At 42.1% G+C, this 17,696-nt stretch overlaps 1 protein-coding gene across 1 annotated transcript in view; it reads right to left on the bottom strand.

Annotated features, from left to right (window-relative positions):
* The window catches only part of LOC124612794 (helicase SKI2W), a 155,663-nt gene that overhangs the window by 114,244 nt on the left and 23,723 nt on the right, over positions 1-17,696 (bottom strand). The window contains exons 6-8 of the mRNA XM_047141196.1: positions 16,102-16,214; positions 15,706-15,937; positions 15,269-15,519 (exon numbers count right to left, since the gene is read on the bottom strand). Of these exons, the coding sequence (XP_046997152.1) occupies positions 15,269-15,519; positions 15,706-15,937; positions 16,102-16,214 (596 nt within the window). The remainder of the gene's footprint in view (positions 1-15,268; positions 15,520-15,705; positions 15,938-16,101; positions 16,215-17,696) is intronic.

The following is a 17,696-nucleotide window of genomic DNA, read 5'->3' as shown; positions in this document are numbered from 1 at the left end:
GTATCAAGCGATTTGAGTTGCTTCGCAACCCCTAAGGTATCTACATCTAAGAAACTCATGCTAGCAGCTGTTCGTGTTTCAAATTCTGGAATATTCCATTCGTCTTCCCTGGTGAAGGAATTTCGGAAAACTGTGTTCAATAACTCCACTTTAGCGGCACAGTCGTCGGTAACAGTACCATCGGCAGTGCGCAGCGAAGGTATTGACTGCGTCTTGCCGCTTGTGTACTTTACATACGACCAGAATTTCTTCAGATTTTCTACCAAATTTCGAGACAATGTTTCATTGTGGAACCTATTAAAGGCATCTCACATTGAAGTCTGTGCCAAATTTCACGCGTCTGTAAATTTTAGCCAATCTTCGGGATTTCGCGTTCTTCTGAACTTCGCATGCTTTTTCCGTTGCCTCTGCAACAGCGTTCGGACCTGTTTTGTGTACCATGGGGGATCAGTTCCACCTCTTACCAATTTATGAGGTATGAATCTCTCAATTGCTGTTGCTACTATATCTTTGAATTTGAGCCACATCTCATCTACATTTGCATAGTCAGTTCGGAAGGAATGGAGATTGTCTCTTAGGAAGGCTTCTAGTGACACTTTATCTGCTTTTTTAAATAAAATTATTTTGCATTTGTTTCTGGTGGATTTGGAAGAAACAGTATTGAGCCTAGCTACAATGACCTTGTGATCACTAATCCCTGTATCGGTCATGATGCTCTCTATCAGCTCTTGATTGTTTGCGGCTAAGAGGTCAAGTGTGTTTTCGCGACCATTTACAATTCGCGTGGGTTCGTGGACTAACTGCTCGAAATAATTTTCGGAGAAAGCATTTAGGACAATCTCGGAAGATGTTTTCTGCCTACCACCAGTTTTGAACAAGTATTTTTGCCAACATATCGAGGGAAGGTTGAAGTCCCGACCAACTATAACCATACGAGTGAGGTATTTATTTGTTACGAGACTCAAATTTTCTCTGAACTGTTCAGCAGCTATATCATCGGAGTCTGGGGGTCGGTAGAAGGAGCCAATTATTAACTTAGTTCGGCTGTTAAGTATAACCTCCACCCATACCAATTTGCACGGAGTATCTACTTCAACTTCACTACAAGGTAAACCACTACTGACAGACACAAACACTCCACCACCAATTCTGCCTAATCTATCTTTCCTGAACACAGTCTGAGACTTTGTAAAAATTTCTGCAGAACTTATTTCAGGCTTTAACCAGCTTTCTGTACCTATAACGATTTCAGCTTCTGTGCTTTCTATTAGCGCTTGAAGCTCAGGGACTTTCCCAGCACAACTACAACAATTTACAACCACAATTCCGACTGTTCCTTGATCCAAGCACATCCTGTATTTGCCATGCATCCTTTGAGATTGCAGCCCACCCCATACTTTCCCGAGGCCTTCTAATCTAAAAAACCGCCCAGTCTACGCCACACAGCCTCCGCTACCCGTGTAGCCGCCAGCTGAGTGTAGTGAACTCCTGATCTATTCAGCAGAACCCGAAACCCCACCACCCTATGGCGCAAGTCAAGGAATCTGCAGCCAACATGGTATTTAGATGAGATTCTTTGTATGTGGAGAGGTTCCAGTAGACAACTCCACAAATTTGTGGAAAATATGAACCAGTGGCACATTAACATAAAGGTCAGCATGGAGTGGCATGAGCCCAGCATAAATTTCCTGGACATTAGCTTAAAGATAGAAGACAGTAACCGTGAACTTAAAATTTATCGAAAAGACTTCTTCACTGACACAATCATCCTACAACCTACAAACTGTCTCTTTTCTATCCCTATGTCTCAAGAAGACTGACCAGGAATTTAACACAATAAAAACAATAGACACAAGTAATGAATTTAACACCATCATCATTGATAATATTTTAGGTAAAAAGATGAAGAAGCAAGCCAGGTCCCTACCATCCCCAATGAAAAACACAGACAAACTGGAAAAGAAATGATACGGATTACCTTTTATAGGGAAAACGTCAAATAGCATAAGTAACATTTTGAAGGCAAAGGGTTTCTCTGTGTTCTTCTATGTCCCTCAGACAATAGGTAGTTGCTTGTTCAATGCAAAAGGCAAACAACCAGGGATAACAAAAAGTGGGGTTAATAAAATCACACACCATGACTATCAGTCTTGCTACATTGGACAAATGGGGAGGTCAATCAGCACCAGGCTTAAAGAACATCACCGAAGCTGGAGACTGAAGAAGCCTGACTCACCGTTTGTAGAACATTGCCTGAACAATAACCACAAATACATAATAGATGTACTACTCTTTCACATAGAGGAGAAGGGGGCTATACTCAACAAATTAGAAATTTAGAAATTAAAAGACAGATGTGTACAGCCCCACACCTTTTATTAAACAAGTAAACCCAATTCCATTATTCATCTCTTTTAGATGAGATCACAACCCCCAGAATACAAACAAAACTTTGGGCCCCAGTCAATCGTAGTTAAAAAGTTCTTGGCTGATGCATAACTTCCAGCCCTGTCATGTTAATGTAATTGCTGAATGATGATAACGTATGTAATTTGTCAAAAATTGGTCACTGGTGTAATTTTACATTAAGCTATGGAACAATGCCTTAAGAAGTTGAGACAATTATCTTTGCCTTGTCATCATGTTTATCTGTGTATCATCATCTTTGGGAATCAGTAAAGTACTTCAGAATGTGCTTACAACCCGAAATGTAGGTTGTGCAGTAACATTAACAACAAAATTGTGAAACAAGGCAAAAAAGTGTCTGTTTAGTTAATTTAAATGTTTCACCAAGGACCCGCAGTTGATTCAATTAAAAAGAAAAACTTTTATCTGACCTCTTGAAAATACTTTGCACCTGGAGGAGAATGGTGTCTGTATTAGCAAATAAGCAAAGTTCTTTCACATATAGTTAATAAAAACTACTCCAGAATCCTGATGTTTGTCCTGTAGCTTTCAGTTTTTTTGCTAAAGCTGCCGTGGTGCGCACTGCCATGGCAATACAACGGGCAGCTACCGCTGCAGAATGAGCCGCACCTGCAACGTAGTTCCGGCGCGTTATGCCAGCCGGCAGAAGAGACGTTTCCCGCCAAACATGAAAGCAGCAGCGGAATACGCACACATGTGACCCCTTTTTCCAACGCGGCTGATAATACGACGACATCACCATCCACCAATAGGGTATCGCCAACAGCTGCCAATCCTCACGACAGAATCCGCAAAGGAAGACTAGAGCCGCCGGGTTAAATAGCCGTCAGGAAAGCAAACTGGTGTCTTTCGACCCGCCGCTAGGAGGAAACATTGTCGCAGCTGGATTGACCAAGTGCCATCTTCAATATGCCAGTCTTCGACCCGGAAGCGGCGCCCGCCTAACTCCTAGGCATCCGTGCGAGAGCATCGAGAGAGCACTATCAAAGAACGTAAAATCAGTTCAGTTATAAAAGTAAATTTTATTCAGGTTGTATATTTGTGTTTTGATACTAAATTTTTGGGACGGAGAAAAGCCCTTTTATTTTCCAAAGAAGGTTATCTGGTGTAAAATTAAGTGGTGTCCTGGCTACACCTAATAAATCAAATTTCATTATCATGTGGGTGTTGATCAGAGAATATAACAGTTGGCGACGAGGATAAAAGCTTGGTGCAATTTTCAGTATGGCGAATCTGGAGCCAGTCGACATGAGCCAGGCAGTGCTGACCCTGATACAGAATCTACAAACCACCAATGAGAGGCTAGTGCAAGAGATGCAGAGGTTGCTACGCGACAACAAACGAATGACACCTCCCTCATCGGCCGGCCCAATCCTGCCTCCTTTTCCAGTTTTCGACCATCAGGTAGAAACATGGAGCTGCTATATGGCCCGGTTGGAGCAACACTTCGCAGCATATGGAGTATCGGGTGAGACGCAGCAACGCGCTTTTCTATTGGCTCATGCAGGCCCTGCTATCTATCAACTTATAACGCAACTCCACCCACATGAGGATCCACCAAATTTGAGGTACGAGCGGATAAAGAACAGTTTAGCAGAGTACTTTGATGCAAAAATACATGTAGCGGCAGCTCGTCACATGTTTTTCAACTGTCATAAGGGGCAGCACGAAACTTACCAAGAACGGATAGCCCGGTTGCAAGGATTATCACGGGACTGTAAGTTTGCATGCACCAATGTACGGTGTCAAAAGTCATATTCAGCATCTCTCGTGAGGGACATGATTCTGGTTCACGCACCAGATGAGTCGTTAAGACATGATCTACTTAAACTTAGAGACCCAAGCTTAGAAACTTGCCTACCCATCATTCGAGCCTTTGAGCAATCACAGTGCTCGGTTGGAGCCACACAGGAACCGGCATTAGTTTTTTCCAGTACATCAGTTCCCCCGCAACGAAGTAACAGGGTCACAATGACTAATGTTAGATGCAGGCCACAGTCAGAACAACGCAGACAGCCTCTCCCATCCTGCAAGTATTGTTTCATCAAGCACAACAGACAAGACTGCAGGTTTCGCAGAGTTCAACGCACAGCATGCGGATGTAAGGGTCACAAGGCAGAAGTCTGTCGTTCAACCGAAAAATGGATGTGGACCTCACGCAGGATACTGCTTCAGACACAGGATCGGAACCACAGGCGGTCTCGATGGTCAAAGCACTGATGCCACCATCGCCTCACAAGATGTTCGTACAGGTCAAAGTTCATGATCAAGACATCAAGCTGCAAATCGACACATGGTCGCAGTAACAATAATCAATAAACTGACATATGAAAAACTAGGCTCCCCTGTTCTCAGCCCCTTTACATCTAAGCTCAAGAGCTTCACTAATGATACCATTCGGGTCAAGGGAGCTTTCACAACACCGATCAGTTGCGGACATCAGACAGTCACAGGCCGCATTCTGGTGGTTCCAAGCTCAACGGCCACGAACATTCTGGGACTGGACATCTTTCACACCCTCGGAATGCAAATTCATAATGTGGAGCCGGAAATTAATGCAGTACAACACCAAGAACTGACAGTGCAATTCCAGGAAAAGTTTCCTTCTGTTTTTCAACTTCCAACGGCCAGAGTACGGAATTTTCAAGCAAGCGTTGAACTCATACCTCAGGCAGTTTTGAAATTCTGCAAAAGCTGCCCAGTCCCATATGCACTCCATGAAAACTAAAATCTGCAGAGATTACAGGAGGATGGAATCATATTGCCCATAGCAAGCAGTCGTCGGGCATTGCCAATCGTCATAATAGAGAAACAGAATGGGGCGATCAGAATCTGCGGTGACTTCAAACTCACCATCAACGCACAAACAGTCACAGAATCCTACCCTATTCCAACGATAGAAGAAATTGCCACTCGACTCACTGGAGGAAAACTCTTTGCGAAAATAGACATAAAAGACGCATACCTACAGCTGCCGATTGACAAAGAGACGCAAGAAAAATTAGTAATCAACACGCCTTTTGGGTTGTTTCAATACAATCGCCTCCTGTTCGAAATCTCTAGTGCTCCGGCAATTTTTGAGTGGTTCATCGAACAACTAATCCACCACATCCCGGGCACAGCAAATTATTTGGATGATATCATTGTCACAGGCCGGAACACAATGGAGCTCATAAGGACCCTTTCAGAAGTGTTTACGGTATTTCAAGAGGCAAATCTGAAATGTAACATAGAGAAGTGCGTTTTTGGGGTGCCACAAGTGGAATACTTAGGCCACATATTTAGTGCTTCAGGCATAGAACCCAATCCGGCATACACAGAGGACGTTCAAAAACTGGCGCCACCCACGGATACCACACAGCTCAAATCAGTATTGGAGAAAATCAATTATTACATGTGGTATATCCCTCACGCTGCTCCAATAGTGGAACCGCTGCACTACCTTCTCCGCAAAGGGGTAAAATAGCACTGGTCATCCAAGTGTGACAATGCTTTCCAGACTTTAAAGAAGGCACTCTTAAAAACTACATGTCTTTGTGCATAAGATCCAATACACCTACTGGTTCTAGCAGCGGACGCCTCCGATTATGGGGTCAGAGCAGTCCTTTCTCATGTGATCAATGGTGCGGAAAGACCAATAGCGTTCATCTCAAAGTATCTAACAACAGCTCAACGCAATTACAGCCAAATAGAGAAAGAAGCTTTAGCTATAATATTCGGAGTGAAAAAGTTCCACGAATATCCGTACGGCCGACATTTTGTGTTACAGACGGACCACAAGCCTCTGATACCACTGTTCAAAACATCGGCCGACATACACATCTGGACGGCATGTCGAATTCAGCGGTGGGCACTATTCCTGGCAGAGTATAACTACGACATACAGTACCATTCATTAGCATGACACGCGAATGTAGACTTCATGTCTTGGCTCCCGGCAAAAGACGATCCAGCCTTTGACGCGGACCCAGTCATCAGCTGTCAACTAGAAGAGGACACAGAGGATCCACTGGCACAGCTTCCCCTGGATGCAAAAATCATTGCCAAACATTCGGCTGAAGACAAAGTCCTATTTAAACTTCTCCGATTCATTAAGGCTGGTTGGCCAGGCAACAGGAAACAGATACAGGACGCAGACCTTAAGGCATACTGGGACAGGCGACACAAATTGTTGACACGGCACGGCGTCATACTTCTGCCAGGTGAAAACCACATTACCAGGGTAATTATTCCAGCGGCCCTGCACAAGAAAGCACTGGGTCTATTACATAAAGGACATTGGGGCACGGTACTGACTAAACAGCTGGCCCGCAAACAGCTCTACTGGCGCGGGATGGATCGCACAATTGGGGACACCATAGCCACCTGTATGACGTGCCAGCTACACCAAGCAGCACCTCCTAAGAAATATTTTGTGTGGCCCGTGGCAGAAAAACTGTGGCCTAGGATTCACATCGACTATGCAGGGCCCTTCCTCGGCCACTACTGGTTAATCGTTGTCGACTCCACGACGGGTTTTCCTCACATATCACAGATAACGTCCACAACGTCAACAGCAACAATTCAACCCTTAGCGCGCATTTTCGCCATCGAAGGGCTCCCCAACTCGATGGTATCAGACAATGGCCCCCAATTTTCCTCTGCAGAATTTAAGACATTTTGTACATTAAATGATATCCAGCTGGTACACACGGCGCCATTCCATCGGGCCTTGAATGGGCTCACTGAGCAGTTCGTGCGAACATTTAAGGCACAAATGGCAAAACTAACTACCCATTATGCTCTGCCTGCTGCTCTATCATTGTTCTTGTCTTCTTACAGATGTCATCTAAGAAGGGTGGATCACTAGCAGAACAACTACGTGGAAGACAGCCACTATCCACACTATTGTTACTGCAACCACAAGACAGGCAGGAGCAGCAGCCCCCTCAGTATCAGACGAAATATCAGCCCGATCAGAAAGTATGGGTCAATGCACATACACGGGGGCATCCACATGGATACCTGGCGTGATCGCTCATAACAAAGAAAGGGCAATGTACATGGTCATGTGCACTGGAGGCGGCGTTCATATTCGACATCAAAACCAAATCCGGCCACGAAGGGACAACAACCTCTCACCTCAGTCTCTAACTCCAACCACTGTTTCAGGTCACACCGGGGAGAACGTCCACCACCCAGCCATCACGGAGGCACGCCCTGCAGCACCCAGCCGTCAGCAATCGGACACACCGATGGATGTAGATTCTCACCCAGGCTCTCCTCTTCCAGGCATCGAGGCAATGGACACTGATCTGGATGAATGCCACATCCTCGGCATCTCCATCCTCGTGGAGGGGGAAGAATGCACTGGCGTGCACAGCCACGGCAATACAACGGGCGGCTACCGCTGCAGAATAAGCCGCACCTGCAACGTAGTTCCGGCGCGTTCCGCCAGCCAGCACAGGAGGCATTTCCCACCAAACGTGAAAGCAGCCGCGGAACACGCACACATGCAACCCCTTTTTCCGATGCGGGTGATAATATGATGACATCACCGTCCGCCAACAGGGTATCGCCAACGGCCGCCAATCCTCACGACAGAATCCGCAGAGGAAGACTAGAGTCGCCGGGTTAAACAGCCGGCAGGAAAGCAAACCGGTATCTTTCGACCCGCCGCGGACTGCCGCCAGGAGGAAACATCGTTGCAGCCGGATCAACCAGGTGCCATCTTCACTATGGCAGTCTTCGACCTGGAAGCGGCGCCAGCCTAACTCCTCGGCATCTGTGGGAGAGCATCGAGAGAGCACTACCAAAGAATGTAAAATCAGTTCAGTTATAAAAGTCAATTTTATACAGGTCGTATATTCGTGTTTTGATACTAAATTTTTGGGCAGGAGAAAAGCCCTTTTATTTTCCACCTAATAAAGCAAATTTCATTATCAAGTGGGTGTTGATCAGAGAATATAACAAAAGCAATGTTTTCCAACCTACTATATGTCACTTTTTTCTGCTGCTGAGGATCTGAGATAACTAGTTTAAAGCTATTACCACAGAACTACATGGTGTCTCACCAAAATCTGGACCAATTAAACAAATTCTTTGAATAAAACTTTATTAGCAAAGGATTAAATATTACACAAAATACTTTCCCATGGTTCATGGGGAGCCACACTGAGCTATAATGTCCACTGATATCCTTGGTTCTCTCTGGTTTATCTGCAAGAGTGTAGAAGGTTGCTTGCAGCTACTGCAGTTGGTTGATCGCTGCCGTGCTCTTTCTACAAAGAAAGAGGGCAGCAGCTCGCGATGGAGGCAGTCAGTACTGAGAAGTGGGCACTGAGTGGCATGGTGGTTAGTTTAGCAGCACACCTCTCTGGGACAACATGGTGTGGTGTCTTCCTGATAACTGGTGTTTGGCTGGGGTATGGAGAAGACATGATCGCTGCCGAGGGCAGCTCATTGTGGCTGATCTGGGGAAGAGGCTGCCTTGCTGAGCTGCTTGAATTAATATTAAACAGTGAGCCACATTTACTGCTCCACATCTGACTATTTAGGGAGCTCATACTCTATGTTGTTAAGGCATTAAAGCCATTGTGTCCAGCATTAATAGTTTTGCAGATTTCATGCTTTGTCCAAGCTCATTCTTTGGTTCTGACTATGTCCTGGCCATTCTGCACATAGCATTAAGAATATAGAAAGGAAACTGACTGTGCTTTCTTGTTGTGCTAAAGGCATGTAATTCTCTCTGAGAGATCTCTGCTGAGAGCTTTAATTTTTTTTCCTTAGTTGTTACCATGGGACTGTCCCAGTTAATACGTTAAACAAATGCTGTTGAAGCTGAGTTCAAAACTGTTTGGTGTGTTAATATTTCTAGTGGCTGTTTAAGCCATGTATAAAGGGCGGTGTTATGAGAATACCATACTCAAAAGTTAAGGTGCAAAATTTGTATTTGGTGGTACATTTAAGGTTTGTGCTTCACCGTTCCTTTTGAAAAATAATTTGGAATATGAGTAGTAGCTATAGTCGTGTAGATAATTTAACCAGTAGTGCCCTTGTTCATGACAATGCCCAAGCTTGTAAATTGCCTACTGGCTGATGTAGCAACTTCTGTGTGTTAATAGTGTTTTCTTACGTTTTAGATCTAGCTGCTCATAGTGTAAGTGTCCTGCCTAGGGCACAGTGTACAGTTGTGTGATCGAGTTGGCAAAGTGGTTTGTGCTGTCACAATTGGTCACGCAAAATGAGCCTGTGATTTCTTGATTCTTTTCCTTTTCCCACTTTTAAGAAAAAAAGGTGGGGATGAATTTTTTTAAATTGCGGCCTCTTGTAAGGTTGTTGCCTTCCTCCTTCATTTAATGCTGATTTAACTGTAATATATTCATCACATTGGAAGTTAGTCAGTCAGTATTTATGCTAATACCAGTGAAGCTCGTTTTATGTCTTTTGGAATAAATTAAAACTTAAAACGTGTATCCTCTACTCGACTCACGTGTTTCTACTCGAGCAGCTCCTGTGTCCTGCTTTCCTATCAATCACCTATAGAGCACAATAATTCAATATACGCCATTTTAGTTTGAATAATAGCCTTGGATCTCAGTCTTCAGCGTGTGCATGCACAATGCAATATATCTGGAATCCACATATCTGAATGACACCTCAAGTGGCAATCCATCATGAGATCACATTGGGATGTTGAGATTAGTAGGAGACCTTATCAACTATGCTCTATTTATAGTAAATCCAGGGAATTTAAACCAAGTCTGCTTGGAGCCCAAAACTCCTTAGACTAAACAATACCAAAATTGTCTGACATCCAGTTTTTGTACCTAATGGTTCAGGTTGGTCACTGCGCCATCTTGATGTAGAGTTCCAGACACCACAGTATTCATGGCTTAACAATGCTACTGGAAATAACGTTGAGATAAACTTTTTTCATAACAGTTTTCTATGCGGGGTATCAGATGATTCCACTGGACGTAACTCCTAGTATTGGAAGACTGATAGGAAAGTTTGCTCTAGTTAACAAAGGGGGATACCTTTGAATCCTGTGTGACCCAGCAATCTTATCTCTTGGAAAAGAATTTTATATGCTCTATGGCATCATTTTTAAATGAACACAGAAGCAAATTACAGTGACTGACATGCTTTGAACAAGCAGTCTTGGAGGACATGTGTCTTACTTTTAATGTGTCGGATTTGTATTGAAGAACCTTCTTAGCAATTCTCGGCATTGTTGGTTTGCTTATGCTGATAATCCCAGTCATTTATTGTGATTCTTGACTTGGATTTTCTGAAAATAATGCTTGAGCTCTTTTGACAACTTCATGGGCCCTCACGATGCAGTCTTCAGAGTTACGCTTCCTGTCTGGTAAAATGGAATATTTGGCACTGCATTTCAATGTCTTGGTCATTTTGAGAATACGGGTGTTTACTAGAAACAATTGATAGTACTGAGCACCAACAATAACCTATGGTGAAAGAATGATGTGGCAATACATTTAAATTTGTCTGTATTTTGGTAACGCTTCCTGTAGATGCTTCAGTGGTTTACGGGCTTCATGTTGGATAATGTTTGTGTAAGCTGCATAATATTACAACAAGACAGCTGCTTGTCACCTGCAGGTGCTTATTGACATGCTGCAGTGACTTGACAATATACACGCTGGCTCTCTAGAAAAGCTCAGGCAACAAGGGGTGGTGCTTAACATCATTGTAGACGAATCATAGAGGACGACAACTTCCAGTGCCCCCTGCCAGAGAAATGAGCCATAGTCTTCACATGTGTGATGCAGAAAAAGTGTGGCTGCACGTCACAGCCCAGCATACATGTGGGCAGTGTGCCCAGAAGCTGATTCCTCGTCTGTTTTGACTCTGATTCGTTGGTCTGTGGCTGAAGATGCCTCAATACTGCCAATACAGCTTCCCATGTCTTGCTAAATTGAAATCCTGTGTTTCTATTAATCAGGTCATTACTTATGCATATTTTAACTGCTTCTTTAATGATGGACTCCCAATAGGTGGAGGCAGACAAGATGATCATTGTCTCTCTGTAGTTCATGCTATGTTTCGTGGCAAGATAGTGTTCAGCAACAGCAGACTTTTGTAGCTGACACAGTTTGGTGTGATGTCTGTGTTCAATACATTTATCTTTAACAGTGCAACATGTCTGGCCACTGTATGATTCCCCACACTGTCACAGGAGGGTGGAAGACACATTTTATTTCATGTTTCTTGAACAGTCTGGGATCTTGGACACACCACCAACACGAGCTACAAAAAGCACCCTTGTGGAGTTATCTGTTTCTTCTGAGTGTTCTTGAAGTTTAGTGCATGCAGGTTGAAATGCGTAGTGAGACTGCACATATATTTGTGAGCCACTGCAGCACACCTCAGTAAGTACCTGAAGGCGACGAGCAGCTCTCTCATTAAAATACTGTGCAATTTTCACAACATTCTCCAGTGTGATGCCCGTGAACCAGTGAAGCAGTGAAGCAGTTATTACATCGTGAAAGTCTCAAACAGCCCATCCTGTAGGTATTTGGGCTCATTGCTTTCATAGGAACTGCAAAATCTATTGTTGTCATTGTTAAAAATGACAGCAGCTTGAAAACTGGGGTTTATTCTTGTAACTAAAGATATTTTTTGTCACATTTTGCTTACCTTTTTTTGTTGTTGAGTATTCAAGGTGTTTAGTTTGAAGTCGATGATCTACCTAAGCAATGTATGTGACAAATGAGCTAGCTTCTAATGGCTAAATAAACAGTAAAAGTCAGTATATGACCAGTAGCTCGATGGGCCCAAAATGGAACATAACAGCAAGTTGTCCACATTTCCGTGTATGTAGCATTACATGTGAAGGGCAATTTGAAGAAAGTAGTCTTGGTGAATAAATACAAACCAATATGACATGAGGTAGAGGACATGTTGTTAAACTGACTACCATACTAGACAATTCAGAGATCATTCTATCAAACGGACACACAAAAGTCAGTTGTAACCAATGTAACACACCATTGGGTCAGGACATACACTCTTCTCTGTCTGAACATTTCTCTAGGCCCAAAGGTACCGACCACTTCTGTGTCACTCTCAGTCGATAGGTGTCACTGGGTGCAGATATGGAGGGCCATATGGACAGCACACTGCTCTCCCAGCCACTGTCAGTTTTCATTACTGAAGCTCCTACTTCTCAATCAAGTAGCTCCTCGACTGGCCTCACAATGGCTGAGTGTACTCCACTTGCTAATAGCACTTGGTACAACTGAATAATCACCCTTCCGAGTGCTAGCCAGCCTGGCAGCTCTTAACTTCAGTGGTCTGGTGAGAACCAGTGTTACCATTGCGGCAAGGCTGTTGACATATCGTTGGGATACACTCAATAAAATTTGCCATTGGCATGCACTGAGCATTTCCTCTCAAGGTGCAAGCCACCACTAAAGTCCAGATGAGAGGAAATTAACTGTGCACGAGGAAACTGAAGCAAGGGTAGCTCTCATATGTGAACCATAGTTGTAAGCCCTGATAAACATTAATAAATAACTAAGTAGAGATGGAGCCTATCAATTACTGTAATGAAACAAGGGTTGTAAATAACATACATTTACTGACTGAGAATCCAAATAATAATGCTCAAGACGGACAATGAATCAAGTAACTCATTAGGAGAAAATTAGTGCAGATATGAATATCAATGAGTAATAATCATGGGTGCCTGGGAAATACGGGAACAGAACTGCTCTAACAGAATAAACTGAATTGCTAACAATGTGTCCACTCTTGCTGGCTGACTTTTAATCTGAAAAATTAAATTGGTGATGAGGATTGCACTGGAAGGTTAGTGAGTTAAGGAATGAGAACCCCAAAGAGCAAACTCATGGCCAAGAGGTCACCGTAAAGGAGAAAGATCAATACGAGAATATGCAATTATAATCCAATACGATTTTTGTATGCCACTTCACTGTGAAACTTTTCCCAACTGTATGAGAGAAAGTGAGGCGAGGCATGGCCGGTAATGGACTCTGGCATGACACAGCCTATCTGCTCCCAAGAATGCTGAATGTCGAATCTCGAATACTGAACCTCAAATGCTGTCTCTTTAAGGAATGCCAAATCTCTGAAGTCTGAAGCTGGAATGCCAGAACTTGCGGTGTGGGGGTGTGAGGCCACCAAAAACTGCAGTTTAAGATAATCCGAGGCTGCATCCCATATTCTCCCAATCAGAGATCTTCTAACAACTTTAGTCCAGAATGTTCAGCATCACATTCTGGCAGGCTGTGTCTGCTGACCTATGGTAAATTCTGCTCCTAAAAGTTGCAAGTAGTGAGCAACCAAAAGCCATCTCACCAAAACTTTCTGTAAATTTGTTTTAGCAATGTTTATGATTGTGGTGCTGGTGGCACGGTACAAAGTCTTGGCTACAGAGCTGTCCTGCATCTCCCACAGCACAGTGAGATGGTATCTTTTCTAGGTATGCAGCACTGTGCAGGTGGTCATGAGCCTTCAGAGAAACTCCTTATTCATATCCACCATTGCAGTGGGATCTGAGGGTGGGGATTGAACTTGCAGCTTGCAGGTCCGATCCTTCGCAAACACTGCTAATCCGGCCAGAGGCTCGTGCAGCCCTCGGCCACAAGAGAATGGGCCCAGGACTTCCTCTCAAGTGGCTGGAGTGCACTTGGGTGTCCCCCCCCCCCCCCCCCCTCTCTCCCAACCTGTTGTGCATCCAGTGATTCACTGTGCCTATTGTGGGTAGCGGAAATTGATGGGCCACAATATCACTCCCCACTAACTATAATATAAATGAAGTTAACATGTATTTAAAAAAAAAAAAATTATATATATATATATATATATATATATATATATATATATAAAAATATAAAAATATGAAATCCTCAACAATCATCACTCACTCGAATGGATAATACTGATCTATACTGCATATAGATAAGATATTATGTAAAAAATTGCCCTATCATATCAATGAGCTAAAATTGCTGGATGAAAAAGAGTGAAACGTGAAGCTGGCTGCAGCCTGGTGAGTTTCACCAGAACAAACCGAGATTTCCATAATCCTAAGAAACTGGTGATGAGCAGTATTTCTTTGGGATAACTCCATCTGTACATTGTAAAAATTAAACTGCAAATATCTGCTACGGCATCATAGAAAATGTTTTTTATAACTCATTAAACAGACAATTAGTAAAAACATTTATGGTAACTTTCAAGTCAAAGACAGATATTTTGGCCTTTAAAATATTACCTGACTGTGAACAGACTATGATATCTCATTGATTAGTATAGACCATAAATATTTACCAAGTGGGTTGATAATGTTGATATCAATCTCCGTTAATATACCAAAATAACATGTGAAAAAGTTATGAGCTTTTACTTAACCTGAAAACAAAATGTGAACATTTTGGTCAAACAAGGAAGGAAATTGACTACAAATTAAATGTCAAGTAAACAGAATAAAACACCTGAGAAATAGAATGAACACTAATTGTGATTCTGAGAATAAATTACAGCAGTGGGAGCCATCTTATGCCTTATACCAATGGACATTACTAGATTGTGTGGGGAATGAAAGCTTGAACCAATCCCAAGATTTCTCCATGCTATGACATCTACTGCTCTAACTCTTGAGATGTTCTGAATTACAGCACTAAACACTGCCACAGCCCAGTCCTATACCTGCAAGTTTCTATGCCCCTACCTTTTCTCTGTTCACTTATTTTAAAATCAAATAAACACAACATGTGTAAAACTGCATATAAACAATCATATATTTTAATTCTGAAACAATGTGTGCCACTCAGTGACAGAAGTTTTTCTTAAAAGCAGTTATGGAACTCACCCTCCTTCATTAAATTTACGATCTGCATCCAGAATTAAGAACCATGGAGTTTTCAATTTAGTGAAAGGTATGTGCAAGTAATGTGTTAAGGGTACTGGTCTTTTAAGAGTGGAGATTACATAGATCTTCTTCTGCTTAATATTTCCAACCCAGTCAGCAAACTGAAGGGTATTAGGAACTGTTGCACTCAGCATGACAACTGTAACATGCTGTGGTAGTAATATCAAAACCTCCTCCCACACATAACCACGCTGTAAAATAAAGTCACAAGACATGAAACTCATGTTTTTTTTGTGTATCATACTTACAAATAAATTGTTCTCTTACTGTAATTATTAGTTTATAAAAGCTCACTTGTTAAGTATCTATCTATACTTTAACAATTCAAGAAATAGCTTACAAATATGAACACTTCAAAAAATTTGCAGAAAGCTTACCTCTGCATCGTTTATATAGTGGACTTCATCAAAAATAACAAACTCAAGGTCTCTAATAGCCTCACTTCCATGGTAAAGCATTGAACGCAGAATTTCTGTTGTCATAATTAAACAGTTAGCTTTCTGGTTGATCTGAAAGTCACCAGTGATAAGACCAACATCCTGGAAGGTTTCTTTGAAATCACGGTACTTTTGATTTGATAAAGCTTTAATGGGTGATGTATAAACTGTTCTGGAAAGTAAGGGATAATTTTATGTGATTTTTCTCCTAATTAAACTATCATTTAAGGTAACTAAAAGTGTAAGGTTTCACAGAATACACAAAACAAATTGCACTAGGAGGTGTTTCTATGTTATTTATTTATTTATTTTTTTTTTGAGAAATACTGTGCTAACCGTGTCATATGCCGGCGTGATAATGCTATAGCATACTCAGCAACAACAGTTTTTCCTGCTGATGTGTGGGCAGCAACGAAAACATTTTCATGTCTCTCAACTCGGAGAATGGCCTGTAACATGGTACACGGTTACTTCAGAAAATAACATACAATAATTCATGTTTAGAATGTTGTTAAGTAAAGAGCAATTCTGTAATGTAACAGACCTAGATTTGCCTATTGAACTACATACTATAGCTGATTACTAAACATCAAGATACATGATAAATTTGCAGCAAATGAGAATAATTTGCTAGCTTGATCAACAATGATGGACCCCCAATCTGTCAAGTTGACTATGAGGGTTATCCGGAAACTAAGGTTACAAGGCATGTAGCTTTAGCATGGAATGTCTGTGTGGGAAGTTGGTACCACTGCCACGTAGCGAGACGCCAGTGGAAGGAACAAGCATCCCCAGCAATTAGTAGCTCGTTGATTAGTGTTGTGATGACTGTTAGAGATGAGCGTTCTCATTCCAGCTTCCGTCAAGTGCAAACTGCACGCTGTAATTCTCTAGCTAAATGCTGAGGCATGTATGCCACTGTGATTCATTGTGAATCACGTCAAGGCAGTATATGATAAAATGGGTAAGGAATTTCAATTTTGGAAGGATGGAAATCCATGATGAAGACAGAAGCAAAACACCATCTGTCATGACTGTGTCTGCACACCCCTCATGCACTGCAAGGGTTGTTGACTTCATTTGGCTTCGATGTTTTAAGCCACCTCTCTCATTGCCCTGATCTCACACCCCAGTGACTATCATCTGTTCATTAAATTGATGGAACACCTTTGGGGATAACACTTTTCTGGCAACGATGAGGTGAAAATTGAAGTGAAGAACTGGCTGAAAAAGATGGCAGGAGACATCTGTAACACAGGAATTAAAAAAACTGGTCCCACAGATGACAAAATGTATTGAGGTAAATGCTGACTATGTGGAAAAATAATTCAAGACCTAAATTACAATGCATGTAAATTTTCTTAAAATAATTTCATTTTTTGTACTTCAAAAAATTAATGTAGCCTTACTTTCTGTATTAGCCTTGTATTAATATGCTAATGTATTATTTCCCAATCAAAAACTATTTTTGCTAGCAGTCGCAGTAAACTTATTAATAATCTGGAGTACAATTCAATGTGTGAACTAAAATTTTAAGTTTGATCATGTATGTCCTAATATTGTTGATATTCCAACCTGGAGTTTCCACTGTTCGACAATGTCATGTATGCAACATGTTCATAAAAATATGGAAATAAAAGTGTTATGCAAGTTCAGTTAATCAGTTGTTTGGAAAGATGAACAAACTACTGTCATAAATTGATCCTTTTGTTGTTGTTGGTATTGTTTCAAGGGTAAAGTGTTTTGTTCCATCCACCTTTCTTATAACAACATTACCACCTGCTTGTGGATAGGGGGATGATTGCAGTTATTTATCATTTAAGATTTGGAATTTCTTGAAGGTTCTGGAATATTGGAATTCACTACAACATTCTGTATATGCATAAATAAGAGGACACTCTGCTAAGGCAGGCAGTTCAGCTCTGTCTTTA

The sequence above is a fragment of the Schistocerca americana genome, chromosome 4 (assembly GCF_021461395.2).
Source record: "Schistocerca americana isolate TAMUIC-IGC-003095 chromosome 4, iqSchAmer2.1, whole genome shotgun sequence".
Classification (NCBI taxonomy): Eukaryota; Metazoa; Arthropoda; class Insecta; order Orthoptera; family Acrididae; genus Schistocerca; species Schistocerca americana.
This window is presented reverse-complemented; position numbering and strand designations above follow the sequence as displayed.